Genomic DNA, 25,832 nt, shown 5'->3' with positions numbered 1-25,832 from the left:
TGCTGTGATAATATCTAGTCTTACTGCAAATCCTTCACAAGTGAGAAGACAGCTGAAACTAAATTCCCTTATTCAGCTAAATATCACTCAAAAATTTGTCAAACAGAGATACTTTTATTTCATGAATATGTAACTATTTTGATTCCTCTCCATCATATTCAAACCGGAGCGGATCTCCTACACCACTTTCCCTACTCCATTCCTAATCCACACTCACAACTTAATAAAAATAACATGATATATCAACAAATGAAACATATTTTCCATAATCATAACCTTTTAAAACCTCAAGGTCAACAATCAAAATGATAAAACACACAAAGCAAAATCAAAATGAAATTAAGCAAAATTGAATGAAACAACATGAAGTTGAGGTAGAACTTACGGATCAATAAGATGGACATCGCACTGATCCTGAAGGCCCTTCGCCATCACACAGCCGGCAACTCCGCCGCCGACAACCACCACTCTCGTTCTCTCCATTTCAAACAAATTTAAAAAACCTTGTTTTTCGCTCCACAAATAGCAAAATCGAATTCACGAATCAAATACCGTAGCTTCCAAGCAAACAAATCGTGTGGAAATCAAATTATCTCACAGCAGCGCAAGAAGAGAAGCAGCCAATGAGCCTCTTATATAGAAACGCGGAGTCTACCTGTAAAGTGGATGGAAAAAGTAGTATGCGTTTGCGAAAATTCAACTGCAAATGCAATTAAAAATTAGAGTTGAATTTTAACTGAGGAAGAAGACAAGAATCGATGAGAGATAATGGACTAACACAACATTAACAGTATCTAAACGGCCGCCATCAACGACGTCATCTAGTCGTTAGATTAAACGGAAATCAATTTGTTTTCAATATTATTTTAGAGATGATTATTTGATATCAATTTGTTTTCAATAATATTTTAGAGATGATTGTTTTGACTGCATTTTTTCCAATGAATTGCTGAGCAACGTTGTGATATGACAGAGCAGCGGCCAAATAATTCGGTAATAAAATATTTGAGTATTCTTGACTCTGATCCATGTAGAATTGTGGATGGTGTGATGTTTTTGTTTATAGTCATCGGAGCATCCACTGTACGACGACACTTTTTAGTGGACATTTTTTCTTTTTTGTTCATAGCTACTTTTTATTTGTTCACAGCTACAAAAAAAAAAATTCCGCAGCAACAGTGGACACTTTTGTTAGTCACATTTCACTTTATTTTTATTCTTTGTATATTTTGATTCAATTAGAATTAAAATTATCGGACTAAAAATAATGGGTGAATCTTCGTCTTTCCCGTACATTTGGTAAATTCTGTTGAGTGAAATTGGAGGTGGAGTGAAAATGGGTGTGGAGTGAAAAACAAATGGGTGGGTTATTTATTAAAAGAAGTAAAAAAAATAATTAAAAAATCGAAATTTAAAAAAAATAAAATGAAAAACGGCGACCGCCGCGGGGCTTCTCTCTCCTCCGGCTCGTCCACGCCGCATTCGAGGCGAATGCCCTTCCGCCCCACCAAATTCGTCCGCCTCCGGGGCGGACGCGTCCTCCGCAGTAGACCGCCGCGGCTAAGCCGCGATCGGGGCGGCCGGCGCGCCGCTCCTATAGTGGATGCTCTTAGTATTACTCCTTCTCTTGAGCAGTGGTGGAAACGTTTCTATTTAGTGTACGATTTTTAAAAAATTATGTTAAGTGAATTAAGTAATAAAGAATAAAGTAGGAAATGAAAAAGATAGAAAGATGAAAATTGTGTTAATTGAATTAAATAAATAAAAAATAACTATAAAAATTAAAAAGATAGAAAAATAAACAGAGACTAAAGTAAAAGATTATAAAGTAACTGAAAAGATATATGTTGATTTTTACTTAAAAAAAAATAAAAATAATTTTATTACTATAAAATGTAACAAAATAATTAAATAACTCTACCATAGAACGGGTTGAGTATTATTTTCTATTGTATTGAGCAAATAAATACATACGCATAAATAGGTATTGAACATTGGCCGCCACGACTATGAGACATTATATTAAAGTCTTGAGACTGTAAGAGCATCTGCACGTGAAATAGGTGAATTGAGAATGTACAATCCTTATTTAATTTTTCAAAATATAAATATATTTTTCTTAAAAAATAGAGATGTTTAAAAGAAAAAGGGTAAATTTAAAAGGGTCAAACTAAAATGATTTACATTTTACATTTTGTATAAATAAGAAGTAAAGATATCTTTTTATGGTTAGAGCAACTCCAAAGGGAGAAGGTAAATGAGAAGGGTATATCATGTTTATACATTCCCAAAAAGTGCAATATACCTTTCTAGAAATCAATCACCTCCGGATAAAAGGTATATAGAAAGATATATCATTTAAAAAAAATAAAATAATAGTACAAAATCATTAAAATAACATAAAGTGTAATACCTTCTCGAACATCTTTCCCCTTGGAGAATGATTTTTTATGAAAAGAAGGTGAATATGGTGGTTATATGATTTTACCTCTCCATTGATGGAGAGGTAAAGATACTTCTTCAAAATGGGAAAAGGTTTTATACCTTCTCATTTCTCAAATACCTCTCTCCTTGGAGAATGATTTTTCATGAAGAAAAAGTAAATATGGTAGTTATATTAGTTTACTTCTTCATTTACCTCTCCCCTTTGAGATACTCTTAGAGAATGTATAATACTTTTTCAAATACTTTTCCTAATTTTTAATAGAAAAGATACACAATAATTATTTTTTTATACTATACTCTTAAATAATGAAATAATTAAAGGTTCAGATTTTGATTTAAGTTAGCAGTTGAGCTTGAGCCCTAGCTAACAGATTTAATTCGGAGTATTATTAATAGTATAATAAACTCTAATATCTATGCAAGTAAACTTTTCTTACACACATATTAAGATCACTCATAGTCCTAAGACCATCTTCAATAATACATTTAACCTTAAAATAGAGTAGACAATTAATCTCAGTAATACTCAAAGTTTCATTTTGATTTTAAAGTAAAATATACATCTATCTTTAAGTTTATACTAAAAAAATTCAAATCACTTTTTCAAATTTTGTGAGTAAAAAAAATAGAGAATATTCTTTTAAATATTAGTATAAATGGTTAAAGTAAAATTACTATTTAATATAACATTTACATTAAAATAAGATTGTGTTTGATGTAAAAGATTGAAGATACTCTAACAATGGATTAAATGACCACACCCCATTATTTCAAACCAAATCTCTTAGGCCAATGGTATTTTTAGTAGCAAGGTTAGATCTTTATTGGATCAACTTAATAATGATTCAGTTTTTTAAGAGCAAATTAAAACATTTATTTGTTAAGGAAATTCTCATTTCGAACATACATCCTAACTGCTACTGTACATTCATACCTGAACTACCCACATACAACTCGAACCGGTTAGCGACACAATCTATTTAGAATGACACAACACAATCCCAACATAACATGATAATGACATGATAACTATACGAACACGAAATGATTCAGGTACCCGACGACGGCAGGGTAGTGGAGGTCGTGGCACTGAAAGCGAGGAATAATATGGAGGCGACAAATGAAAAGTAAAAAAAACTGATAACCTAATTAAAATAATACTAGTAGTACTACTCCTATTATTTATTAACAGTCTACTTAAATCCGACTCAAACCTAATCCGATAGTATCGTGTATTTATCGGATTGACCCAACACATACGCAATAAAAGCTTGACATTAAATCATTGATTGTGTGCATATTTATGTTGTGTACAAAATTATTAGTCCTATTATACAAATATGATCATTTTAAATGAAATGGCTAGCGTAATAAAAACGTACTATTACATTCTTCACCAAGTGACGGTCAGTTTATCACTTTTTCTTACTTTCATTCTACAATTATTTTCATACGAAGATGAAGCTATGATTTGAATATCAAAAATGTAAAATGACATTTCAATATCTCAATTACATCAATCACAAAAACAAAGTGATGTGTATTACTGCGGCAGAAAGCAATTCAAAATTTGACAAAAATTAGAAGAAAAAAAAAATACTATAATGAAATTGTAGAATATTATAAAATGTGAGACATATTTTTGAGGTTTGAGTGGAATATTGACGTGTGAGATAAAAAAAAACTGTGGTACGATCTGAGGTAAAAAAAAAAAAAAAAATTCTAAATTGCTAGTAATAGCCATGAACAAAAAATTGCGGTTTGATACCAAAAGTGTGTAGTTCCAATTGGACATGCAATTATGTCTTTAAAAAATTGATGTTGATCTAAATAATTCATTGTTATTTTCAAGTTAACCCTATTATGTTCAATGTCTGTGGCCTTTTTTTTGTCTCCCTTTTTACATCATCTATAAGTAATTTTTGTTCAGTTGGACCGGTTAGTATGAAATGAAAAAAAAACAAGCTTTTCATATTTTTTCTGTTTAGCCATAATTAACTTTGCTGGTCCAGGTAAATTGTTTGCAATACCTATTGTTCTGATTGAAATTGAATGATGTAATTAGTATTATGTAGAGACGGTAGTAGACCTGTTGTAAAAGTTTGTGTGAATAGTAATTATATTACTTAATTATGGTTGGTTCGTTATACTTTAATTTGTTCTAGACTTCTCATCTTTGATCCAAACAGCTGCATTATATTCTTTATTACTACTACTAGAAGAGAAGGGTCTAGTTTCAGTTTCACACTTCTCTTTATTTTTTAATGAAGTTGTTTGAATATAATGGAACTTAATTTATTTATCTGAATTCAACTCTTAGATTAGTCTTCAACACTGAATTTTCTATTCATGATTATGTCTAGCTGCCAAATGGTGGACTTTTAAGGTTGTTCTTCTATAAAATTAAAGAAGATTAATAATAGTTTCACAATAATCCTCATCTATTGGTTGGAAGAAAAATATTTTACAAACTAAATTATGTTTTATTGCCTGTTGCCTGTTGGATTTTTAATTTTTAAGGTTCTCGTAATTTATTTTACGTAAACACCATTTTAAAATCAATTTACTAACAACCAAATCATGACATGGATAATCTTGTCATCCTCTTCTTTTCACCAAAAAAAATGGAAATATTAGTAAATGGAACAAAGTGACACTTCGATGAATAAGTGCCGCTGTAAATATATATATATATATCAAGCTTTGACATATTTGTATGAATTCTGAAATGTAATTTAAAAGCAAATAGTAATTAACTACTGGCTTTGAGTCAATTTCGAAGGGAAAAAATTGCTACTCAATTTCACTATCTACTTCTGAAATGTAAATGCGTCAAGTAATTCAATCATCTATAACACATAAATTCGAATTAATATATAGATTTGCTTATAAAAGTAATTACTGTGATTTTCGTCGTAGCAATTGCACGAAATGTGGGTGATAAATTAGCGGTGTCAATGTATACTTAGATAAGATTTATGTTAATAGTATGCTAGCATTTCATTAATTTTATCCTTTTGATGAAGCTTGCAAGTGAGACAAAAGGGGTAGACCACATCTTGTCACATTTATGAAATTTTGATTGACAAACCCAAATCTGTGTTGGGTGCGTTAAGCTATTTTGATATTCCAACATAATATTACATAAACATGGTATCATCAGCAGAAGGATTAGATACTTCGCTTCTCGAACCATCTTGAAAAGCATAGGGGAATTAATATTCAAGAATTGAGAATGGTCAAAAGGGTAGAAGATAAACATAAGACTAAGAATATTATACAATTGTGGGTCCCACTCATAGTCTAGAAGCCGTGTGATTTAACGGAGAAGAGTCATCCGTAAAAGCTGGGAACGCAAATTTCTATGACTTGCATATAACGGCAACATAATTCTTTGCAAATGGTCAAACTTCATCAATTATGATGTCATTCGCTACATCACCAATCGCCGTTATATTTTTTGTTTACTTATTTTCCGCCATTTTGTGAGCTTTCATCTTTTCCCACTTCCATAACCATAACTATTGTTAAAAAGCAATTCGATTAGATTTGCACGAGTTTAAGTTTTTTAGTGTACTTATCATGTTTGATAACAGGTATAGAACATCCCGTAGTATTTCTCAATCCAAACTAAAAATAGTCGGATATCAAATACTAGCATCTAGTATTTCTCAATCCAAACCAAAAATAGTTCGATATCAAATAGATGTACTGATTTTTAACGGGAGTGATCAGTTGCTAACTAATTAACAATCATAAATTAAGATCAAATCCTAGCCATTAGATTATAAGATCTAGTGGTTGAAATAATACCACATAGATTATAATTTAAATTAAAAAAAATATTAAATAAATTTAAATGGCATTATTAATGTCAATTCTCTCTCATCAAAATTATCTCAAAATTTTAAATTTACGTAACTTGAATAAATAACTCAAAATCATAACATGTCTACCAAAAATTCCACAAAAGATGTTTCCTATTCATAGACGAGTAAAAACAACAATTAAAGTACTAAACATGAAGTAAAACAAAACAAAATCCAAGGTTGGATTATACAATTTTCGATCTTCTCTTGCCTGGATTTGCGAGCTTCGTTCCAATGAAAGAATAATATGTGAAATATGGAATGGAGGAAGTATAGAGATGGAGACTCGAGATAAATATTAGGTTATGTGGTATATATACGCTTGAAAAGATTTAGAATTGGTAAAGAGTATGCTCCAGTGATGGGAAAGATGGTAAATTCGAGCCCCTCAATTATTAGGAGAGATTTGCTAACAATTTCTTTCCTTCCTTAAAATTTCGCCTAATTTCCGCCATCTCGTTGACACTGCGCGACGTTCGTAGAATGACCATAACTTTCTCCACGTAACTGTGATTTAGATGTTCAAGGTACTCACGCGAAGCTCTTTCGAAGACAAAGAGAATGATACTCCCTCCGTCCGTGAATAGGAGTCTTGTTTTTCCATTTTAGTACATCCGCAAATAGAAATCCCGGTTCACTTTTACCATAAATGGTAATAGGGTCTCACTTTCAACTAACTTATTCTACTCACATTTCATTAAACTAATATATACAAGTGGATCTCTATTCCACTAACTTTTTTTCACCAACTTTTCTTAACAATTCTTAAAACTCGTGCCGCCAAGGAATGAGACTCATAATGTCGGACGAAGGGATTATGTAGTAAGCATTGATTGAACTTCAAACTCGTTGCGAATGGGCTCGAAGAGAGCCTGCACCTTGACACTTTTGCACATTTTTTCGTCTTTTCTATCATTTATCAACAAAAACGTCAAAATACCAAAATGTATAACATATGCAATTTAAGAACATAATTTGCATAATTGACATTAAAACGAGCCAAATCTAAGCCTTAAAAATATGCAAAACCCGTGTTTATCAACATCGAGCGTACGTGGGAAATACCAAACAAAATGCAAAGTTTGTGATATTATATACCAATTTCAAAGTTCATGGGAAATACCAAATTTTAAGCAAAGTTCATGATTTTAGAGACCAATTTCCCTAAACTTTTATATTATTCAACAAAACAACGCCGTTTTAATACATAGATTTCGCTACTTCAGCTTTAATTTTATGATATCATCTTCTTATTATTTAATATTGTCACATAATCTTTCACATCATTTAGTTTTATTTGACAACCTTAAAGTTATGATAAACATTAATATTATTGTGGAGTGGTACATGACATACTACATATTACTGCAAAATTCTAAAACCAAACTTTTAAAAGTAAAACACAAATATACTACTTGGAGCATTTTTAAAGAGAGAAGATATATATAAAAGATATATTATATATTTATCTTTTTAAAAAGTGAAATATACAATTTTAAAAATAACACATTTCAAGAGAAAAGATATATAGAAAAGTAAATAATTTTTAAAAAATAAAATAATATAAAATGCATTAAAAAGTATAAAGTATAATACCTTTTTAAATACCTTTCCCTTTGGAGAAGGACTTTTCATGAAAAGAAGACAAATATAGTAGTTATAAAATTACCTCTCCATGGATGGGGAGGTAAAGATACCTCTTCAAAATGAGAAAAGGTATAATACCTTCTCAAATACCTTTTCCCTTATAGAAGGATTTTTCATGAAAAAAAGTAAATATGGTAGTTATATTAGTTTACCTCTCCATTTTAGGAGTGACAAATCGTGTGGATTGGGTCGTTATCGGGTCAACCCGATATCGACCCAGCCCAATAAGGTCTAACCCAAACCCGACCTGTTAAGAAAACTCTAAACCCGAACACGAACCCAACCTGCTACCTTCAAACCCGAATACGACCCGCATCCGACACGAACCCGTTAATGACACGATATAATTTGGGTTGACAGGACACGATAACGACCCGAACCTGATATTACACGATTACGACCTGATATTACACGATTAAATCTAATATTACACTATTAAGCCTTATTTTTCAATATAATTTATACGATTAAAATCTATTTTATACGATTTAAACCTGATTTGTAAGAAATTAAAATATTAAAGTAAAATTTATTTTTAAAAATAATAATATCATTTCTTAACGGGTAACCCGAATCCATCCCGCATCTAATCCGAAATTATCGGGTTCTTAACAGGTCAACCCAATAAGAACACGAACCCAATAAGGCTTGACCCAAACCCAATAATTTCATGCGAATTCGTGTCGGATTATCGTGTCGTGTCAAAAATTGTCAGCCCTACTCCATTTACCTCTCCCCTTGGAGATGCTCCTAGTAGAACTGCAAAAAATCTCAAATACCAAAAAGTCTCAAATACAGTACATTAAATCGAAACCAAATATAAATAATCATTAACTAAAAAAATGACCAAGTATTTTACTACTCCATCCGTTCCATAGTAATGAAGGCGTTTTTTTTTGGCACTGTGATTAAGAAAAATTGTGTTAGGTGAATTTAAGTAAAGTGAGAGTAAAGTGGAAAATGAAAAAGGTAGAGAGATGAAGACAGAATAAAGTAAAAGAGAGTAAAGTATTATGGAAAAATGTGTTGACTTTTATTAAAAAAGAAAATGACTCTATTACTATGAAATGTAACAAAATGACAAAATGACTCTATTATTGTAGAACTGTTAGGGCCCGTTTGATAAGTTAGTAATGTCAAGATATAGATATCTATCTACTCATTTCTAAATGTTTGGTATTATAGATAACTTACCATACAAGCCCGTGTTATTTCTAAAGCCCATCTAGAGCCCGCAGATATAGCTTCAAAATAGGGATATATGTATCTTACAAAATTCGTCGGATAGCTATCTTCCTCAGCTTATGTACGCAGAATTATAAATTTTCTCTCTTTCACCCTTTGGCGTTAATCTTCACGGTTGTCATCTGCAAAAATTTGATTGGGTGGGTGTTTATTCATTATCGATATGGTGGGTGTTTATTCATTATCGTATCTTCCTCTATTTCTCTCTCATCTTCTTTTTCATGAAGAAATTCTTTGTGAGTTCAATTCGTTGCCTGTTGCGAAGTTTTACTGTTATTTTTTGTCCCCAGTTCAATATTACTGATGGATTTTGTTGGGTAAGGTTGATTGGAGACAAAAAAAAATAGGTCTTTTAACAATATTGTTTGAGGTTTAAATTCTGCACTAGTGACTGGAAACTGTTCTATATGAATTGTCTAAGGATTAACACATTTTGGATATGTTTCTCATATTTGAGGTAAAAACCATTATGCCGTCTCTCGTAATTTTTCATTACTTATTTCTTTGTGTCCAACAATAGAGCATTATTTATTCTCCAATAATTTATTATCTATTTTGTTTATTTTAGTGTTCATACACCTAACAACCATGGTAATTTTGTTGTGGGTTCATGGTTATGCTGACAATTTTGAGGCACAAATTTTAGTGTGTGGGCAAGGTTGTAATAATGGTGCAATGGCTCGAGAAAGAATTTGAAATCTAGTTAGTTCTAATTTTCATGGCTATTGCGCTTGAACTGTTTAGATTTGTAATATGTAGAGCTGTGCTAACAAAATGGAACTAGTATATACTGGAGAGAGTGAGAAACTAGTAGTACTATTTCTCCATGTTTGGATTTATGTTGGTGATCAGGTTGAGCATTTGGAAAAGGTCATCATCTAGTTACTGCTAAAAATCAGATGAAACTTGGTTAGGGTCAGAAGTTGCATTCATCTTTGGAAGGAAGTCAAATAATGGAGCTTTTAGATGCAAATGATCCCGTGTGGCTTAATATATGAGGATTTTCCCCACCACTGATTTGAACACCAGGAATAAGAAGTGGAAGAATGAAGATGAAAAGTGTTTTAAAACAATTGAGATTTGATTGTAGCACACAAAAATGAAAGGAAAAAAGCAATTAAAGAAAAAGAGAGAAAAGGTGCAGAGGGCATTTAGCTAAGGATTGAAAGTTTCTGTTATGTTACAACGAAGATACCTATGTTCTTAGCTTTATTTAGTTTTTCAAAAACTTTGTTAAGTATAATAGAAAGATAAGAAATTATTGAATTGATATAAGGAATTATTTGATAAGGTCAAATATGTCATTACAATTTATTTTTGATTTTATAATTTCCCTACCAAACAAAGTGGACTTTATAGAAAAAAAATTAACTAGAATATCAAACGGGTGTTATTAAAATTAAATCTTTTCCTAACTTGATCCTAAATCTTGATCACTAACTAAACTAGACATATTCCACACCACTTATCAAACGAGCCCTTACTATTTAACGGAGGGAGTAGTTTATACTTCCATTTCTTTTGATGATACTTGATTTTTATCCATTTTGCGGTTGCTTGCTCAACAATAATATCTTCAGATGTTCCTAGTGTAGATGTAAAACATGAATTCACATGAAAATGGACATCCCCAAAACCCACACCCTCCTCAAATCCGAAGAAGCTTCTTCACCAAACCCATTTCTCTAATCTCGATCTTCATACTACTCCTCGCGATCTCCTTCACCATCTTAGCCCCCTCCCTGCCATCCCTCCTCAAATCCACCCACCTCAAAATTTCGCCCCCAACAATTACGAAAACCGACGTTAGCGAACCCCCTTATTGCCTGCTATGGATGGCCCCTTTCCTCTCCGGCGGCGGCTACAGCTCCGAAGCCTGGTCCTACATTCTCGCACTCAACGCCTTCATCAACAATCAGAAAACCCCATTATTCAAATTGAGCATCGAGCATTACGCTGATCTCCAAGATTTGGAATTCTGGGTGGGTTTGCCCTCGGAAATCAAAAATCTCGCCACCAATCTCTACCATACCAAATGCAAACCGAATCGAACCATAGTAATTTGCCACAGCGAGCCCGGGGCTTGGTATCCGGCTCTCTACCAAACCCTACCCTGCCCGCCTACGGGCTACGGTCAGTTTAAGGCCGTTGTGGGCAGGACTATGTTTGAGAGTGACAGAGTGAATGAGGAGCATGCTGGGAGGTGTAATCGAATGGATTATGTGTGGGTTCCTACTGATTTCCATGTTGCTACATTTACTCAAAGTGGGGTTGATCCATTGAAGGTGAGGAAGATCATCCAGCCAGTCGATTCTTCCTTCTTCGATCCGTTAAAGGTCGAGCCTTTGAGCTTGGATTCCGTGAGCCGGGTTGTGTTAGGATCACAAAAGTTTATCTCAAAAGCCCAGTTTGTTTTCTTGAGTGTGTTCAAATGGGAGCATAGAAAGGGGTGGGATGTTTTATTGAGGGCTTATTTAGAGGAGTTTGGTGAAGAAGATGGTGTTGCTCTGTGTTTGTTGACAAATGCATATCACACAGAGAGTGATTTTGATAGGAAGATTGTTATGTATGTGAAGGGATTGAGTTTGGATGATAGATTGGCACCTGTTTATGTGATTGATGGCCACATAGCTCAGGTTAAACTGCCGAGGTTGTATAAGGCGGCTGATGCATTCGTGCTTCCATCTAGAGGCGAGGGGTGGGGCCGGCCTGTGGTGGAGGCGATGGCAATGGAATTGCCCGTGATTGCCACCAACTGGTCCGGCCCGACTGAGTACTTGATGGAGCAGAATAGCTATCCGTTGCCCTATGATAGGATGAGTGAGGTCCAGGATGGACCCTTCAAGGGGCATTTGTGGGCGGAGCCATCTGTTGATCAGCTGCGATTCTTGATGAGGCGTGTTGTGAGCAACCGTGATGAGGCTAAGGCTAAAGGAGTGCAAGCTAGGGTCGACATGAAGGGGAGATTCTCCCCTGAGATTGTTGCAGAGGAAGTTGTGACTCATTTGCAGGAAATTGTCCAAAATTTTGGTTGAAATTTGAATATATAGATAATGGAAAAAGGAATTAGGATTTGGTAAATTGAAGTTTACCTATTTGAATTCTTTCTACAACTATTGGCTATGTAGAATGTCTTTTAGATGGTAGCATTGAGGGTATATTGATTTATTCAGACTATTATTGTGTGAGATGTTGGAAATGAGCTGATTTTATAGGGATCAACTGTACATTGCAGAAAAAATCAAAAGATTGGTGTTTAGTCATCCAAAATGATATGTGTGGGCGTGTTATTGTCTTGACTTGGCTATTCATATGTGGATCAGCACTGCACAAGTGAGGATCTCAAGTTAAGAGGGTTTAGCCTATCTTGAGCTGTGTGTTTCAGAGAATCTACATAGTTTTTTCACTGTTTCTGCTGAAGAAGGTGAAACTCAAAACATGGTAAAAAACTGATGCTGTTAAAAGTGCAAAAAGGTTAACACGAATGAAATTTTATGTCTGATATCATATGTTTGTTTTCATTTTCTTGGAATGGAGTATTATTAGTATATGACATGTGAATCTGTAGTGATGAGAACATCCTGAATTTTCATCATATTTGTGCTGCAAATTATTCTCCTTAAATAAATCAGAGCCAAATGAAAGACAGAACATATAACAGTGATAGCAAGGTAATCCTTACAAAATTATCTTTAATTTGATATGTTATATGAATTTAAAGTTTTGGGATTTCTTTTGAAAGTTGGTTATAACTAATTTTGTAGTTAATTGACATTAATATCCCTATTGATATTTTTTGGAATTAATCATATGGCTTTATTGACGTTTTTTGTTGATTGTAATGATATTTCAGGATTAATGATCTAGGCCTTTAATTTGAATATCTAATGACTATTATTTAATTATAGTTAACAATTAAATATAGAATTAGCAATATAACACTCCCCATATATAGTATTTACATTTCATCGGCCGTTAAAGATAGTAGTGAATGCTTGGCCGTTACTTTACGTTCTATTAACTTAATATTCAAATTAGTTGTAAATCTTAAATATGTTAAAATAGAGTTTTAGAACATATTATATTAAAATATTAGTATTTAATTATTCATAAGTTATTATTTTAAATAGAGTTGTAACGGTGACTAATCATGTTTGAATTAGTTATAGATATAAAATATTTAAATTCATAACCTAAATTTATAAAATATTTAAATTTATACTCAGAATTTATAAATATTCATAAATATATAGATAGGCTATAACTATAAACATCCTATTCCTTACACAAAGACACCATTCTCATTCAACAATAGTTACAAATAGGGATGTCAATTGGGCTAACCCGTTCGGGTTCGGGCCAACCCACTCGGGTTGTCGGGCTATTTTGGTGTGGGTTGTTCGTTTTGTGAATTTTTTGGGCTATAAATTTTTGGCCCTAGCCCTAAATCTTCGGATTTCGAGCTAACCCACGGGCTATTCGGGCCAAAAGTGATCTTATGTGTTAATTTCTTTCCAATCTAATATTCTAACTTAAAGAAAATATAGATTGTAGCAAATGTAAAGTGTTATCAAAGTGATAAAGAGTAATAAAATAATAACAATTGAAGATTGAAACAAAATACATAAACATATCAATAATTAGTAGAACATGTGAATCTAACTACAGTTAAATGGAAATCATGCATTTAAAAGGAGCTGAATGGCATTCTTAATTATATACCCCCCAAAAAATTCTAAGTAGTTAAAAAATATAGTATAGATAGTAGTATGTCAAAAATAAATTCTATGAAGTTGCATGATATTCTTCTACATCAATAACTTTTGAAGCTTCAACCGGATCATTCTCTTCGAGAGGAAAGACGTAATGCAACATTTAATATGAGTAAATATTAATAGCATCTATATTCCATATAAGTATATACTTCATATTACCATATAAGTAATTACCATATATACTTCATATAAATATATAACCCAAAATTTAATTATATTTTTATTTTAAATGCTCAACCCATGGGCTAACCCGCAACCCACCCGGGCTAGCCCGCATAATCCGCTGACCCGAACGGGACAGCCCGTGTAGCCCTATTCTGTATCTGGGTTGCGATTTTCCGGCCCTAACCCTATACTTTTACCTGATTATTCGGGTCGACCCACGGGTTTCGGGCTAGATTGACATCCTAGTTACAAACATGAAACATCCAATGCAGCATATTCCTTTGTGTAGATAGATTGATAGATATAGATTTTTATTTCCGAGAAAAAAGATAAATTGATTGATTATTGCCGTTATGATTAGAATTTAGAGTAAAATAATTAAATTCGGCCACCCTGTCCGGGAAATGACTTGTTACCTGTCCAAACCAAATCAACTAACTGTAGGCCACCTCATCATTCACCACTATGTTCTATTGTCATCCTGCCCCCTCAACTTTATATTCATTTATTTCTACCCCTTTTACTTTGAAATATATCTATATAACTAAATTTTGTATTCTATAATTGTTATGGAAAAAGAAAATCTGAGAAATCGCTTCAAAAATGATACAAATGATCAACGCGCATTTGAGAAATTAAGAAATTAGTAGTAATTCATAAATATTATAGTGCCTGGCTTTTAGGAAAACATCATAGATCTACTTTTCTTATTGAATTGAATGACTAAAAATACAACTTATATCAATTTTATATCTATATTTGAGAAATTGGCATTCAATCATATTTAACCGTTTTCAATTTTCATAAATTCATGAATGTTGTAGCAATTAATTTTAATGTTTTACAGCAGTCACTAATCATAGGAACCTTCCTTTATTGTATTTCTTTTATTTTACTTATTCATTTGTTTCAATATATTCACCCTTAAACTTTATACATATAATCTATAGATTGGCGTGGAGAATTTTTTATCTCTTACTAAAAAAGTGAATCTCTTAAACACAAATAAATATTTGAGAGACATTGCATCGCATACATGATAATATATGTAATCGAGATTTTCAAACTTCAAAACCATAATCACATTTTACCTACATCGAATTAATATTAGTATTATAAGTAGTACTATTGCTTTCCAGAATGGTACATTTTTCATATTAAAATTAAAAGCATAACACAATTTTATAATGATCAAAATAGCATCTATTCTTGGTTTTTAAGTTTTCTACTCATATGTATTTTACTCAGATTTTACCAATTTAAAAAATACTTAATAACCAAGCTCCCACAAATATAAATACACATAAATACGAGGTCCCGTATGCAATTTGTCAAAACAGAAAAATCTCATCCCTTTGCACACTAGTGCGTGTGTTTCTCTCCAGACTTCTCCCCTACCGAACAGGAATTCAGGCTGACAAAAACAAGAAATGGGGATTCCGGCGAGAAGAAGAGGAGCAGGAGGCGGCGGAGTTGTGGCAGTGGGAGCGGATACACTGAGTGAGAGAGCAGCACAGATGAGGGAGGCTCTGTTGAAGAGCCAGTCCATCACAGATAATATGGTATCCATTTTGGGATCTTTTGACCACCGCCTTTCCGCTCTCGAAACCGCCATGCGTCCAACTCAAGTACAACTCACTTTTTCTCTAATTCTTCTCAAATTCGTGATTCGGCAAGTTAATTTCTGAGTGGAAGTTTTGAATTTTAACCCTTCTAATTGGTTGGGAATGATGAGTGCGCAATGAACTAGAAAGAAGATCCAATTTCTCGCTTCCCAGATACTTTTGATGCTTTTGAAATGATTTAAACTGATCAACAAATATGAGATCTTTAGCAAAATGCTTTTGGAATGTGTAAATGATCTGTATGTTATAAATTTATGTTATTTACTAATTTCTTTCACTACCTTTTCTGTAGCTTAGAACACATGCTATTCGGAGAGCTCATGAGAATATTGATAAAACCTTGAAGGCCGCTGAGGTCATCTTGTCACAGTTTGATCTTTCTCGCCAGGTAAGACTCTGTATTTGAGGAGACATATTCATCATCTCCGGAATAGCCTTTATATGCTTTCACAACTAACGATACCATAATAATTTATTACCGAGTTCGATATTATTAAATGTTAAGGATACAAGGATAAAGTTCATTAGTTTCTTACACCTGCTATTATTTTGATATAATCTCTCTTTGATGTTAATCATTATTGTTATTATTACATATCCCTTGCTGAATTGAGGTAAGAGGTGGAGCAGCAAAACAAGTTGATAGCATATGGAATGGATATGGAAGTCTGATGGTTGAAAATATGTTACCTTAGTATCTGTACGAAAAATAGAAGAAAATGGTTTAAAAACTTAATGGTCGTACTTATCCTTTGATTTCCTGACTGACTAATGGTGAATATTATAGAACGTATTCTTACCCTAAATTAACAGAAAAGGATTGCGTGCTTGATATTGAAGTGTGAGGAGCATGTGATTTTTATAGCAATATTGTTTTGACTAAGCAGCATCTGATAAAAACCTACACAAAATCAGTTATCAGGAGTATTTTTTTGAGAGAAAGTTATCTAGATTTTGTTTCACCAATGTCTTTAGAAGATCACCTTATAGAGCTTGGTGCTTTGAAAATCCATCAGTCTACCCTTTTAAACTTTGGATATATCTTTTTCTGCTATGTTCAACATCAGTTATTATTTGCGGACACTGATTTTTATGCTTCTGTTAAATTATCTTTTCTGTGTGTCTGTCTACAGGCTGAGGCTAAAATATTGAAGGGTCCACATGAGGACCTAGAGAGTTATCTTCAAGCAATTGAGCAGTTAAGGAACAACGTCCAGTTTTTCAGCAACAACAGAAGTTTTAAGAGTAGTGATGGAGTCCTCAACCACACAAATAATTTACTTGCCAAGGCTATTTCAAAGCTAGAAGAGGAGTTCAAACAACTATTATTGTCGTACAGGTTAGTTCTTCCTTTTATGTCTCTAAACACTTAGTATCAATGTTTTAATATTCTTTTTTTCCTTTGCTTGATGCATACTTTGGGTCCACTAAAACCACAGAATCACAGAAATATTATTGTGGTAATTGCATTTGACTTAGTGTGCACCAAATCTATGGGAAATGAAATGATCAATAAGTAATATTTGCTTGATTGTAATAAACATAAGACTAAGTTCAGTCCGCATTAATTAGGAATAGGATCTATAATAGAATTTGATGTCATCTGATCCACAAATCTGTAGCAAATCTAAATTAATTATACCCAACATAGATATCTTAAAGAGAAATGTACAGGTATGATATAATCACAAAGTAGACAAATAAGTTGATCATCTGGAAGAATCATATCACAAACCAATAAACGTCAGTTTTCTGCCAGCCTTTTATGTATGATCCTTATTAAAGCATACTTTTCTGCACCAATTCATTTTCACGATTGAGAGTATATATTTCACTGATAGCTCATTAGGTGGACCCTGTTTCATTATTTTTTTGTTTTGCTGCTCATTTGTGAGCACTAATTATATTTTTATAAATACTATTTGACTGTTCATTTGCATGTTATATTTATGTATTCTATCTAAAAAATTTTAAATTTTCCAGCAAACCTGTTGAACCTGAAAGACTTTTTGAGTGCCTCCCCAATTCTATGCGACCATCAGAATCACCTGGACATTCTACGGGAAAGATTCAATCTTCAAGTAGTCACCACGATAATCAAAATAATACATCCGAAAGTTCTGTATACACTACACCAGCTTTAATTCCCCCTCGAGTTTTACCTCTGTTGCATGATTTAGCATTGCAGATGGTACAAGCTGGGAATCAACAGCAGTTACAAAAAACATATAGGTAAATGTCTCATTTTCTGCCTTGTAGCTAGAGTTTGTGGTAATTATGTTTGTTTGTCTTTTCTTTTTAAGTTTTCATTGAGATAATTTTTCCAGTAAACTGAACTTCAGAGATATTAATTGTATTATGGGTCCCACGCATTTGATATTAGGATACTGTACAACTTTATATCGGTATTAGGCAGTAAGTTTTGCCATCAGCTCAGTCTGCTAACTTTTTTGGATAGCAAAAACAGCTTTACATACATTCATAGAATATCAACTTAGATTTATCTGTATCTAAGTCGTGTTTCCTTCCATATAATAAATTTGCATTATATTATGTAGGGATACCCGTTCTGTTGTTTTAGAAGAAAGCCTGCGCAAATTGGGAGTGGAAAAGCTCAGCAAAGATGATGTGCAAAAGATGCAATGGGAAATTTTAGAAGCTAAGATTGGGAATTGGATACATTATATGCGAATAGCTGTAAGCCATTTTGTTAATGATACTTTTTTTCTAGTGAATAATGCTCATGTGCATATCATTGGTTCTAACTGAAACAACTAATACAATCATCCTCATACAGGTTAAGTTGCTGTTTGCTGGAGAGCGTAAAGTTTGCGATCAAATTTTTGAGGGATTTGATCCTCTCATGGATCAGTGCTTTGCTGAAGTTACTGCTGGGAGTGTTGCTGTACTACTTAGCTTTGGAGATGCAATTGCTAAAAGCAAGCGATCTCCTGAAAAGTTATTTGTTCTCTTAGATATGTATGAAATTATGAGAGAGCTTCACTCAGAGGTAAGGATAAATTTCAATAGAACAACTATCAAACATCTATGTCTTGATTTTGGCAAATGATGAATCGTTTTGGCAGATTGAAGCACTTTTTAGAGGCAAAGCTTGCACTGAAATTAGGGACTCTGCCTTAGGATTGACAAAAAGGCTTGCTCAAACAGCACAAGAGACCTTTGGCGACTTTGAAGAAGCAGTGGAAAAGGACGCTACTAAAACTGCTGTTGCTGATGGGACTGTCCACCCTCTAACAAGCTATGTCATAAACTATGTGAAGTTCTTGTTTGAGTAAGTCATTCCGAAGTATGCCTATTGTATCTACTAAGACTACAGTTTTTTGGCTTCTAAATAGATAATGGGCACCCAATGATTTTGAGTGTACTTATTTTACCATGTTCAGCTACCAATCAACACTGAAGCAACTTTTCCAAGAATTTGAAAATAAAGATGACTCAAATTCTCAGCTTGCTGCTGTCACAATGCGTATCATGCAGGCTCTCCAAACCAATTTGGATGGGAAATCCAAGCAATATAGAGACACCTCTCTGACTCATTTGTTTCTGATGAACAACATCCATTATATGGTCAGATCTGTACGCAGGTTTGTAAATATGAGACTTGTATTTAGATATAACCATGCTATTAGCTGGTGCTTGTGATTGAAAAAATTGTTGCTTGTTTCTGGTTACTGTAGGTCTGAAGCCAAAGATTTGTTAGGGGATGATTGGGTTCAGAGACATAGGAGAGTTGTGCAACAACATGCAAACCAATATAAGCGGATTGCATGGGCAAAGGTTAGCTCTTTCTTTTTCTTTCTCCCCCATGTGAGAAAAGTTAGCTAAGACTCTTTAGGTGAAATTACAACTTAATGGGTTCACAAATTCATCCACAGAAGCGTCCATCTGAAATTACAACTTAATGTGTTCCACAGATTCTGCAGTGTCTCTCTGTTCAAGGCCTGACATCATCAGGAGGTGGTAGTTCGGTTGGTGCCGATGGAGGAAATAGTAGTGGAGTCTCTAGAGCAATTGTCAAGGACAGGTGCTTTTATTTTGAGATGCTTTGTTATAGTTGACTGGTTTGACTAACCACTGTTGTGCATCCCTAGATTAAAGACATTCAACGTGCAATTTGAAGAGCTTCATCAAAGACAATCTCAATGGACAGTTCCAGACACTGAGCTTCGAGAATCTTTGAGGCTTGCTGTTGCTGAAGTGTTGCTTCCTGCTTACCGATCTTTCATTAAACGGTTTGGGTGGGTGCTTGGCTTTCTTTCAGTAAAATTGCAACGTGATTTTTTTCTCTAATCAATCTATAATTTCCTCAACATCAAAACTAGAGTTAATGTCAATATTACATTTCCTCTTGTGTTACTTAGATGCCCTTTTGATATTGAGCAGGCCTTTGGTTGAGAATGGTAAGAATCCCCAGAAATACATCAGATACACACCTGAGGATCTTGAACACATGCTGGGTGAATTTTTCGAGGGAAAAACTTTGAACGAGCCTAAGCGTTAGATCATATGTGAGCTCTACTCTTCCACAATGGGCTTTATTGATGCCTCCTTCAGATAAGGTGTATTGTTGCTGATGTAGGATATGATTTTGGTACGACGTTGTAATGAGAGCATTTGTTTTGTAAAGTGTCAATAATATGTATTATTGTACATCATTATTAACCAGAATTGGAAAATATTTTGTGTTGTAATCTTGTATAGCCAAGTAATTTGATAGATCATTTGTTCTTTGGCGGATAATTTTCTTGTAAGGTGTATGCATACCTTTTCAAATGTATTTTCCTATTTCTTAATTGTCTTAACTCGAAGCTTGATGTCTGCAAGTATTTTCCTATTCTTTTGTTTTAGGTTGATCAATGTTTTATGCTCAGCTACAATTGTTGATACATACATATTAATCTAGTACAGTAAAGTATTGAGTATCTTGCTCAGTTTCACTTCTAGAAAAGTGTAAAGTGTGTTTAAAAATTGCTGTTTCTTTTTACTTATCCATCTGCATGAGATGAATTAGTTCCTTACCATCCTCTCCTGCTGGACAAGCTAGAATGAGCAAACAATAATTGGGAACAGTATCATCAAACCATATCCTAATTCCCACAAAACAAAAGGGAAAAAAGAAAGAAAGAAAAAGGGGAAAACAACCTTTTATTGTGTTTGAAATGCTCTTTTTTTACCAGCGAGTCATGAGCCCTACCTTGATCAGGAATATATATATGGATTCTTTCTCCATCATTTTGTGTAAGCTTTTATCCACAAAAATGTAAAATATGATGATTTGATTTGTGGGATCCAAGGCATTCATCATTATTTGTGTGATTATAGTATATAGTAAGAGAGAGAGAGAGAGAGAGGGGGTTGGAGATCCGAGGCAACCCTTACTTTCATGCATAAATCAGTTGCAATACAAAATAAAAGGAATAAGCTTTATGAAAGGCAACCATTTTTGAAAGACTCATTTCTCACTTTTCTTTTCCTAAAAACAAAGACTGCAAAAGATCAATGTGTGGAAACTTTGTCTCCATGCCAATGCTTATGCTAATGATGTCTGTGTAGAGAGAGAAGGCAGAAATTGGAAGTGTAACATGAATAGTGAGAAAAGTTGAACTGCCTTAACAAAGTGTGTAAGGTTTAAACAAAATGTTAATATAAGTATCTTCGAAAGGGAAGACACTTAGTGCATGGCACCTTTTGCTTTTCTAGGGGCCTTTGGGACTTTCTATATATTCATAATCATTTATAGATTATATTAGCTGATCTTTGCCTTTTCTATTTGAACAGCTACTTGTCATTATAATTTAATCATATTTCCAAAACGATCATATTTCAATCATTGTTTTTAGATACCAAATGTTTATACACACCCCTCACATGCTCTTTTATGTATACAAAATGTACAGATCAGGAAATATTGTTTTATATAATCTCTTATTGATTTTTGTTTATATTCGCTTTTGCGTTTTAACGGCATTAATTAAATCCAATCATATTGGCATTACTAGAGAAGCCGATCGCCGAAAGGAAAACATTTAATACATTTGTTAGAAAATTGGGTGGCAACACGATGCCATGTACAAAAATATTGTATCTATTGCCATGAAAAAGAGATAAAACAAAAGAAAATTACCATATAAAAAACAAAAAGTAAACTACTAATTGAAAAGTAAGTCGGGTTGAGGAAATCATTTCTATCCACAATACGAATTACGGTCTGATTGAAAGATTAAATGCTGATTAACAATTAAATGAATAATATATAAAAATGTAGTATATCTTGATTTATATGATTAGCCACTAAGTGAAACACAATTGTTGATGATATGATTGAGTCCATAACAAATAATGGGAACAAAGCTCGAGGTCATGTCTGCTGTTGACAAAGACAAGAGCCAATCATCCGATCGCTTCCAATAATTTATGAAAGTTGGAGGATTCCAGTTGCATCATTTTCTTTTAATTAATAATTAATGATCGATCCTGAAAGGATTGATTATTTTGATTATGATAATTAGCCACATTTAAGCGCATAACTCATATATTAACGGAATAAAATAAAGAGACTCCTTTGGAAAGAGTGCAACCATATACAGTCCTTTATCGAATTTTTGGGATCTTATTGTATTGATATTTTTTGTGTATGTATGAATAAACTGAACTGATAGTATATACTATTGAGGTAAACCACTAGTTTCGACAAATATTCTATTTACCCTCGCATATAGGCTATAAATAATTATTAAAATGTTTATGCATAAAACAATATAAACTTTATTTAATTTGAATCATAACATTAACCGCCTCCTGCCTAAACGATGAAGAAGAAGAAAAAGAAAAATTAAAGAAAAAGAAAATTGAAGAAAAAGAAGAAAGTTGAATGGCCCCAACGCTTTTAGTGTGTTAATCTTTGCGATAAAGTATGATGATGTTTCATCATTTGAACTGATTAACATCTCTTTTGTTGGTTCTAGAATCGAAGTTTAGGGTTCATTGTCTTCTTTAATTTTGTTGACTCCAAAGTAATTAAAGATCCTCTTTGATTTTTGTGACTCAAAGATCGAATACTAGCTCTTATTTCAATATTAGTATAAGTTTAAGTGTCTAATCCACTATCTCATTAATTTTTCTAAAGAAAAATTCAAGTTTTCCCTATCCAAGGAAAGCAATAAATTAAACGGCAACTTTCTTTTTCTTTTCCTTTATTTTTTACAAAAAAGAAGGAAGTCATTACTTTTTATTTGCTGCATTACGCAAATTATGGCGCGTTTTAACTTGAAATTTTACTTGTGAATTAAAGCGAGCTTTCAATAAATACTTTTACCACTATTTTCATAGTACTATATTCTAAGGCAATCCACTTGTTTAATATTGATGTAATAATTGAAAGTTTATGTTTGGATTCTCAAACCACAGCAAAGTATTCCAACAATGATTTACAAGATTTTTCAAGATTTGTGACTACAAAAAAAGGAACTCAATAAAGTTATGACATTTTATGATGAGTGTATAATTATTAACTTATTATGAATGGCACATAATCATAGTAAGTAACAAAGACACTAATTAAGCACACAATACTAGTAACGTAGGGGTCATGCGTACAATGCTAACTTTTCTTAAATGACTAACTTGCTAACTCATCACCATAAAGTATTAAAAATGTGAATACGATTACATTAAAATGTCAACACAAATTTGTGATACATATAGCATATGCGCAAATTAAGAAGTAAAGAGTAACATTATAATTGAATTAATAGTTAATCAACATTACATTTCAACTTATATGTGAAAGAACAACAAACCCTAATAGTACTAGTATCTAATTTACAATACTTGGATTCCAAAAATGACTTGCATGTCAACTGAATCCAGAATCCTAATCCCACTCCTCTCTTCCGTCGCAACGTTCAAATCCAACGATACACAATGCTCTTCTTCTTCTCTTTCTCCATTATCAACCGCACAACAACTGAACACCACAATGCCGTCTTTGAGCGGGAAACACTCCTCCCCGATCGAAACGCTGCCGTTTCTCATCGCTCTCTCGAACCTTTTCACGCCGCCGTAGTCCATCTGATCAACATCTTCGACGTAGAACAACCGCCTCGGATTATCTCGAACCGCTTCAGCAAATCTATCGTAAACCGCCCCGCCATGCTCATCTCTCGCCCTCTTGCTGCCGCTCGCCACCTCCTCCGCCGAATTATCTCTCCAGCGGCTGAGGCCGATGACGACGAAGTCGTGTTCGGATCCGAACACGACCTTAGCGGCCTCCTTGGCCATCAACTCCTTGCCGTTATCGTCACCGCCTAGGAATGCCAACCAGCTATCTCTCCTCCTCCTGGACCGGCATCGGAGGATTGCTTTTGCGATGTCCGGAGCAATGTGCTTCTGCCATTGGACTTTCTCCTCCAATGCAGCTGTCAGAATCCTCAGATTTTCCGAATTCAGCTCGTTGAATTTATGAGGGAGCTTCATCATATCTTGGCTTGCTTCGCTCGAGGAAGCTGAATTGGGGCTCGAATTAGGGTTTGATAGGAGTTCCGGTTTGGAAACTTTGGCGATCACCGGCCAGTTGAGAAGAATTTGAGACTTGTTGTGGTCGTTGGATGTGGATGGAGACGACGGCGAGGATGATAGATTCCACACTTTTTCGAGGAAATGTGGCTTCTTGTGAAGTGAGCTGCTGCATATTGTGTTCCACTTCTTACTAAGATCCTTTAATTTGTCAGATTCCTGTATACCAAATTAAAGTAGTATCACTATATGTTCCTAGAATAAATGGAAAGCTACATGACATATCATATAGTAGTTGAAAAAAAAGTTGAAATCTGACCTGATTGCTACTAATTAGTTGCTTTTTCATGTCATCCTTGTACTGTTGCAGCCATGACGGAAGCCTTGCGCCCGATGAACCGCTCGTCACAGCTAATTCGGCCTCTTTCTCGAAACTTCCTGTACAATCACAACAGCAAGCCATTTGCTTCTTCATTCCCGACTGCCACTTCTCATCATGCATGCCACTGGAAATTATACTAAAAACATTAGCTAGCAAGTCAAATTTATCAATAAAAGTATAGAAAAATGAAAAAATGAAAAATGATTGAGAAGTGGAACAACCTGTGGAGGGTGAGATCGAGAGGATGAAGGGAGGCGGGGGGAGGGGCCTTGTGGCGGTCGACGTTGGCCTTGACCTGAGTGCTGGAGAAGCCGGCCTCGCGCATGACTCTGCTGACGCTGGGATCGTCTAAGATGGAGATGACGAGCTGCTCCACCTCCACTTTGAGGGCTAGGATGGACTGCTGCTGCTGCTGCTGGCTCTCGATGGAGCCGCGCCGCTGGTGGGCCTGGGCCCGCTTGAAGGCCGCCACCAGGGCGTTGGAAAGAGAAGGGAGGTGGGAGTGTGGGCCGAGCAGGGGGCCCGGGGATGAGGTCGGGAGGCGGTTGAGGGCCACGTTGAAGCAGAGCTCGAGGGCTTTGCACTGCAATGGGTGGGAATGGGATTGGAGGCATGCCCGCTTCAGCAGGCCGGCCGGTGATGCCAGCATGGCGCTCGCCACGTGTAGGGGGCTCACTTGCGCGTGGCCGCGCCGCCTTGCCAGGCCCACCGCCTGCTTCACGATGGCCGTGGCTTCCACTGTTAGTGAATGGTGAAGGCTGTAACCTCCTCCGCTTCTCATTTTTTATTACTATTGATTGTTAGTAGCAATAGTTTTCTTGATGGTCTTATTGTGTGTGGGAAAAGAGGGAGAAGGAGAATATTGTGGTTTTGAAATGGGAGGAATTGATGGTGATTGTTGAAATATGTGGCTTCCAACTCTATATAAAGGGGTGAAATGAATTGGGTTTGTGCCTTTCTTGTTATGGTTGGTTTTGTGTGAATGCTAAAGGTTTATTTAAAGAGAAAATAAATGTTAAGAGTGTAAAAAGTGAGGCCATGTGAGGCAAAGCTAAGTTGTCTCTCTAGCTTTTTTTCTCTTTGTAAGGGATAAAGTTGGGCTTGATGAATAATATACTACTCCTATCAAGTTAGACTGCATATC

General features: G+C 34.4%; 3 protein-coding genes across 4 annotated transcripts; 2 read left to right on the top strand and 1 right to left on the bottom strand.

Annotated features, from left to right (window-relative positions):
* The first annotated feature begins 10,730 nt into the window (after positions 1–10,730).
* Positions 10,731–12,469, top strand: LOC125204253. Its single transcript, XM_048102855.1, has one exon. The coding sequence runs from the start codon at positions 10,811–10,813 to the stop codon at positions 12,239–12,241; it is 1,431 nt and encodes a 476-aa protein (XP_047958812.1). The 5' UTR covers positions 10,731–10,810; the 3' UTR covers positions 12,242–12,469.
* A 3,023-nt stretch (positions 12,470–15,492) lies between these two features.
* LOC125207568 (exocyst complex component EXO70A1-like) lies at positions 15,493–20,594 on the top strand. 2 transcript variants are annotated; one of them, XM_048106967.1, is made up of 13 exons: positions 15,493–15,774; positions 16,064–16,159; positions 16,905–17,110; positions 17,755–17,852; positions 17,952–18,003; positions 18,330–18,468; positions 18,569–18,781; positions 18,858–19,063; positions 19,176–19,376; positions 19,470–19,569; positions 19,707–19,816; positions 19,884–20,030; positions 20,176–20,594. In XM_048106967.1, the coding sequence occupies exons 1-13, from the start codon at positions 15,577–15,579 to the stop codon at positions 20,291–20,293; spliced, it is 1,884 nt and encodes a 627-aa protein (XP_047962924.1). In that variant the 5' UTR covers positions 15,493–15,576; the 3' UTR covers positions 20,294–20,594. The 2 variants fall into 2 exon arrangements, with proteins under 2 accessions (XP_047962924.1, XP_047962923.1); XM_048106966.1 differs by having other exon boundaries at positions 17,755–18,003.
* Positions 20,595–23,508: 2,914 nt separating this feature from the next.
* On the bottom strand, positions 23,509–25,563 carry LOC125204640 (protein SMAX1-LIKE 3-like). The gene is made up of 3 exons (XM_048103346.1): positions 24,910–25,563; positions 24,626–24,812; positions 23,509–24,525 (listed from the first exon to the last, which is right to left on the bottom strand). Exons 1-3 carry the CDS (start codon positions 25,467–25,469, stop codon positions 23,614–23,616), a joined length of 1,659 nt encoding a protein of 552 aa, XP_047959303.1. The 5' UTR covers positions 25,470–25,563; the 3' UTR covers positions 23,509–23,613.
* Between the last annotated feature and the right edge of the window lie 269 nt (positions 25,564–25,832).

Source organism: Salvia hispanica, chromosome 2 (genome assembly GCF_023119035.1).
Source record: "Salvia hispanica cultivar TCC Black 2014 chromosome 2, UniMelb_Shisp_WGS_1.0, whole genome shotgun sequence".
Taxonomy (NCBI): Eukaryota; Viridiplantae; Streptophyta; class Magnoliopsida; order Lamiales; family Lamiaceae; genus Salvia; species Salvia hispanica.
This window is presented reverse-complemented; position numbering and strand designations above follow the sequence as displayed.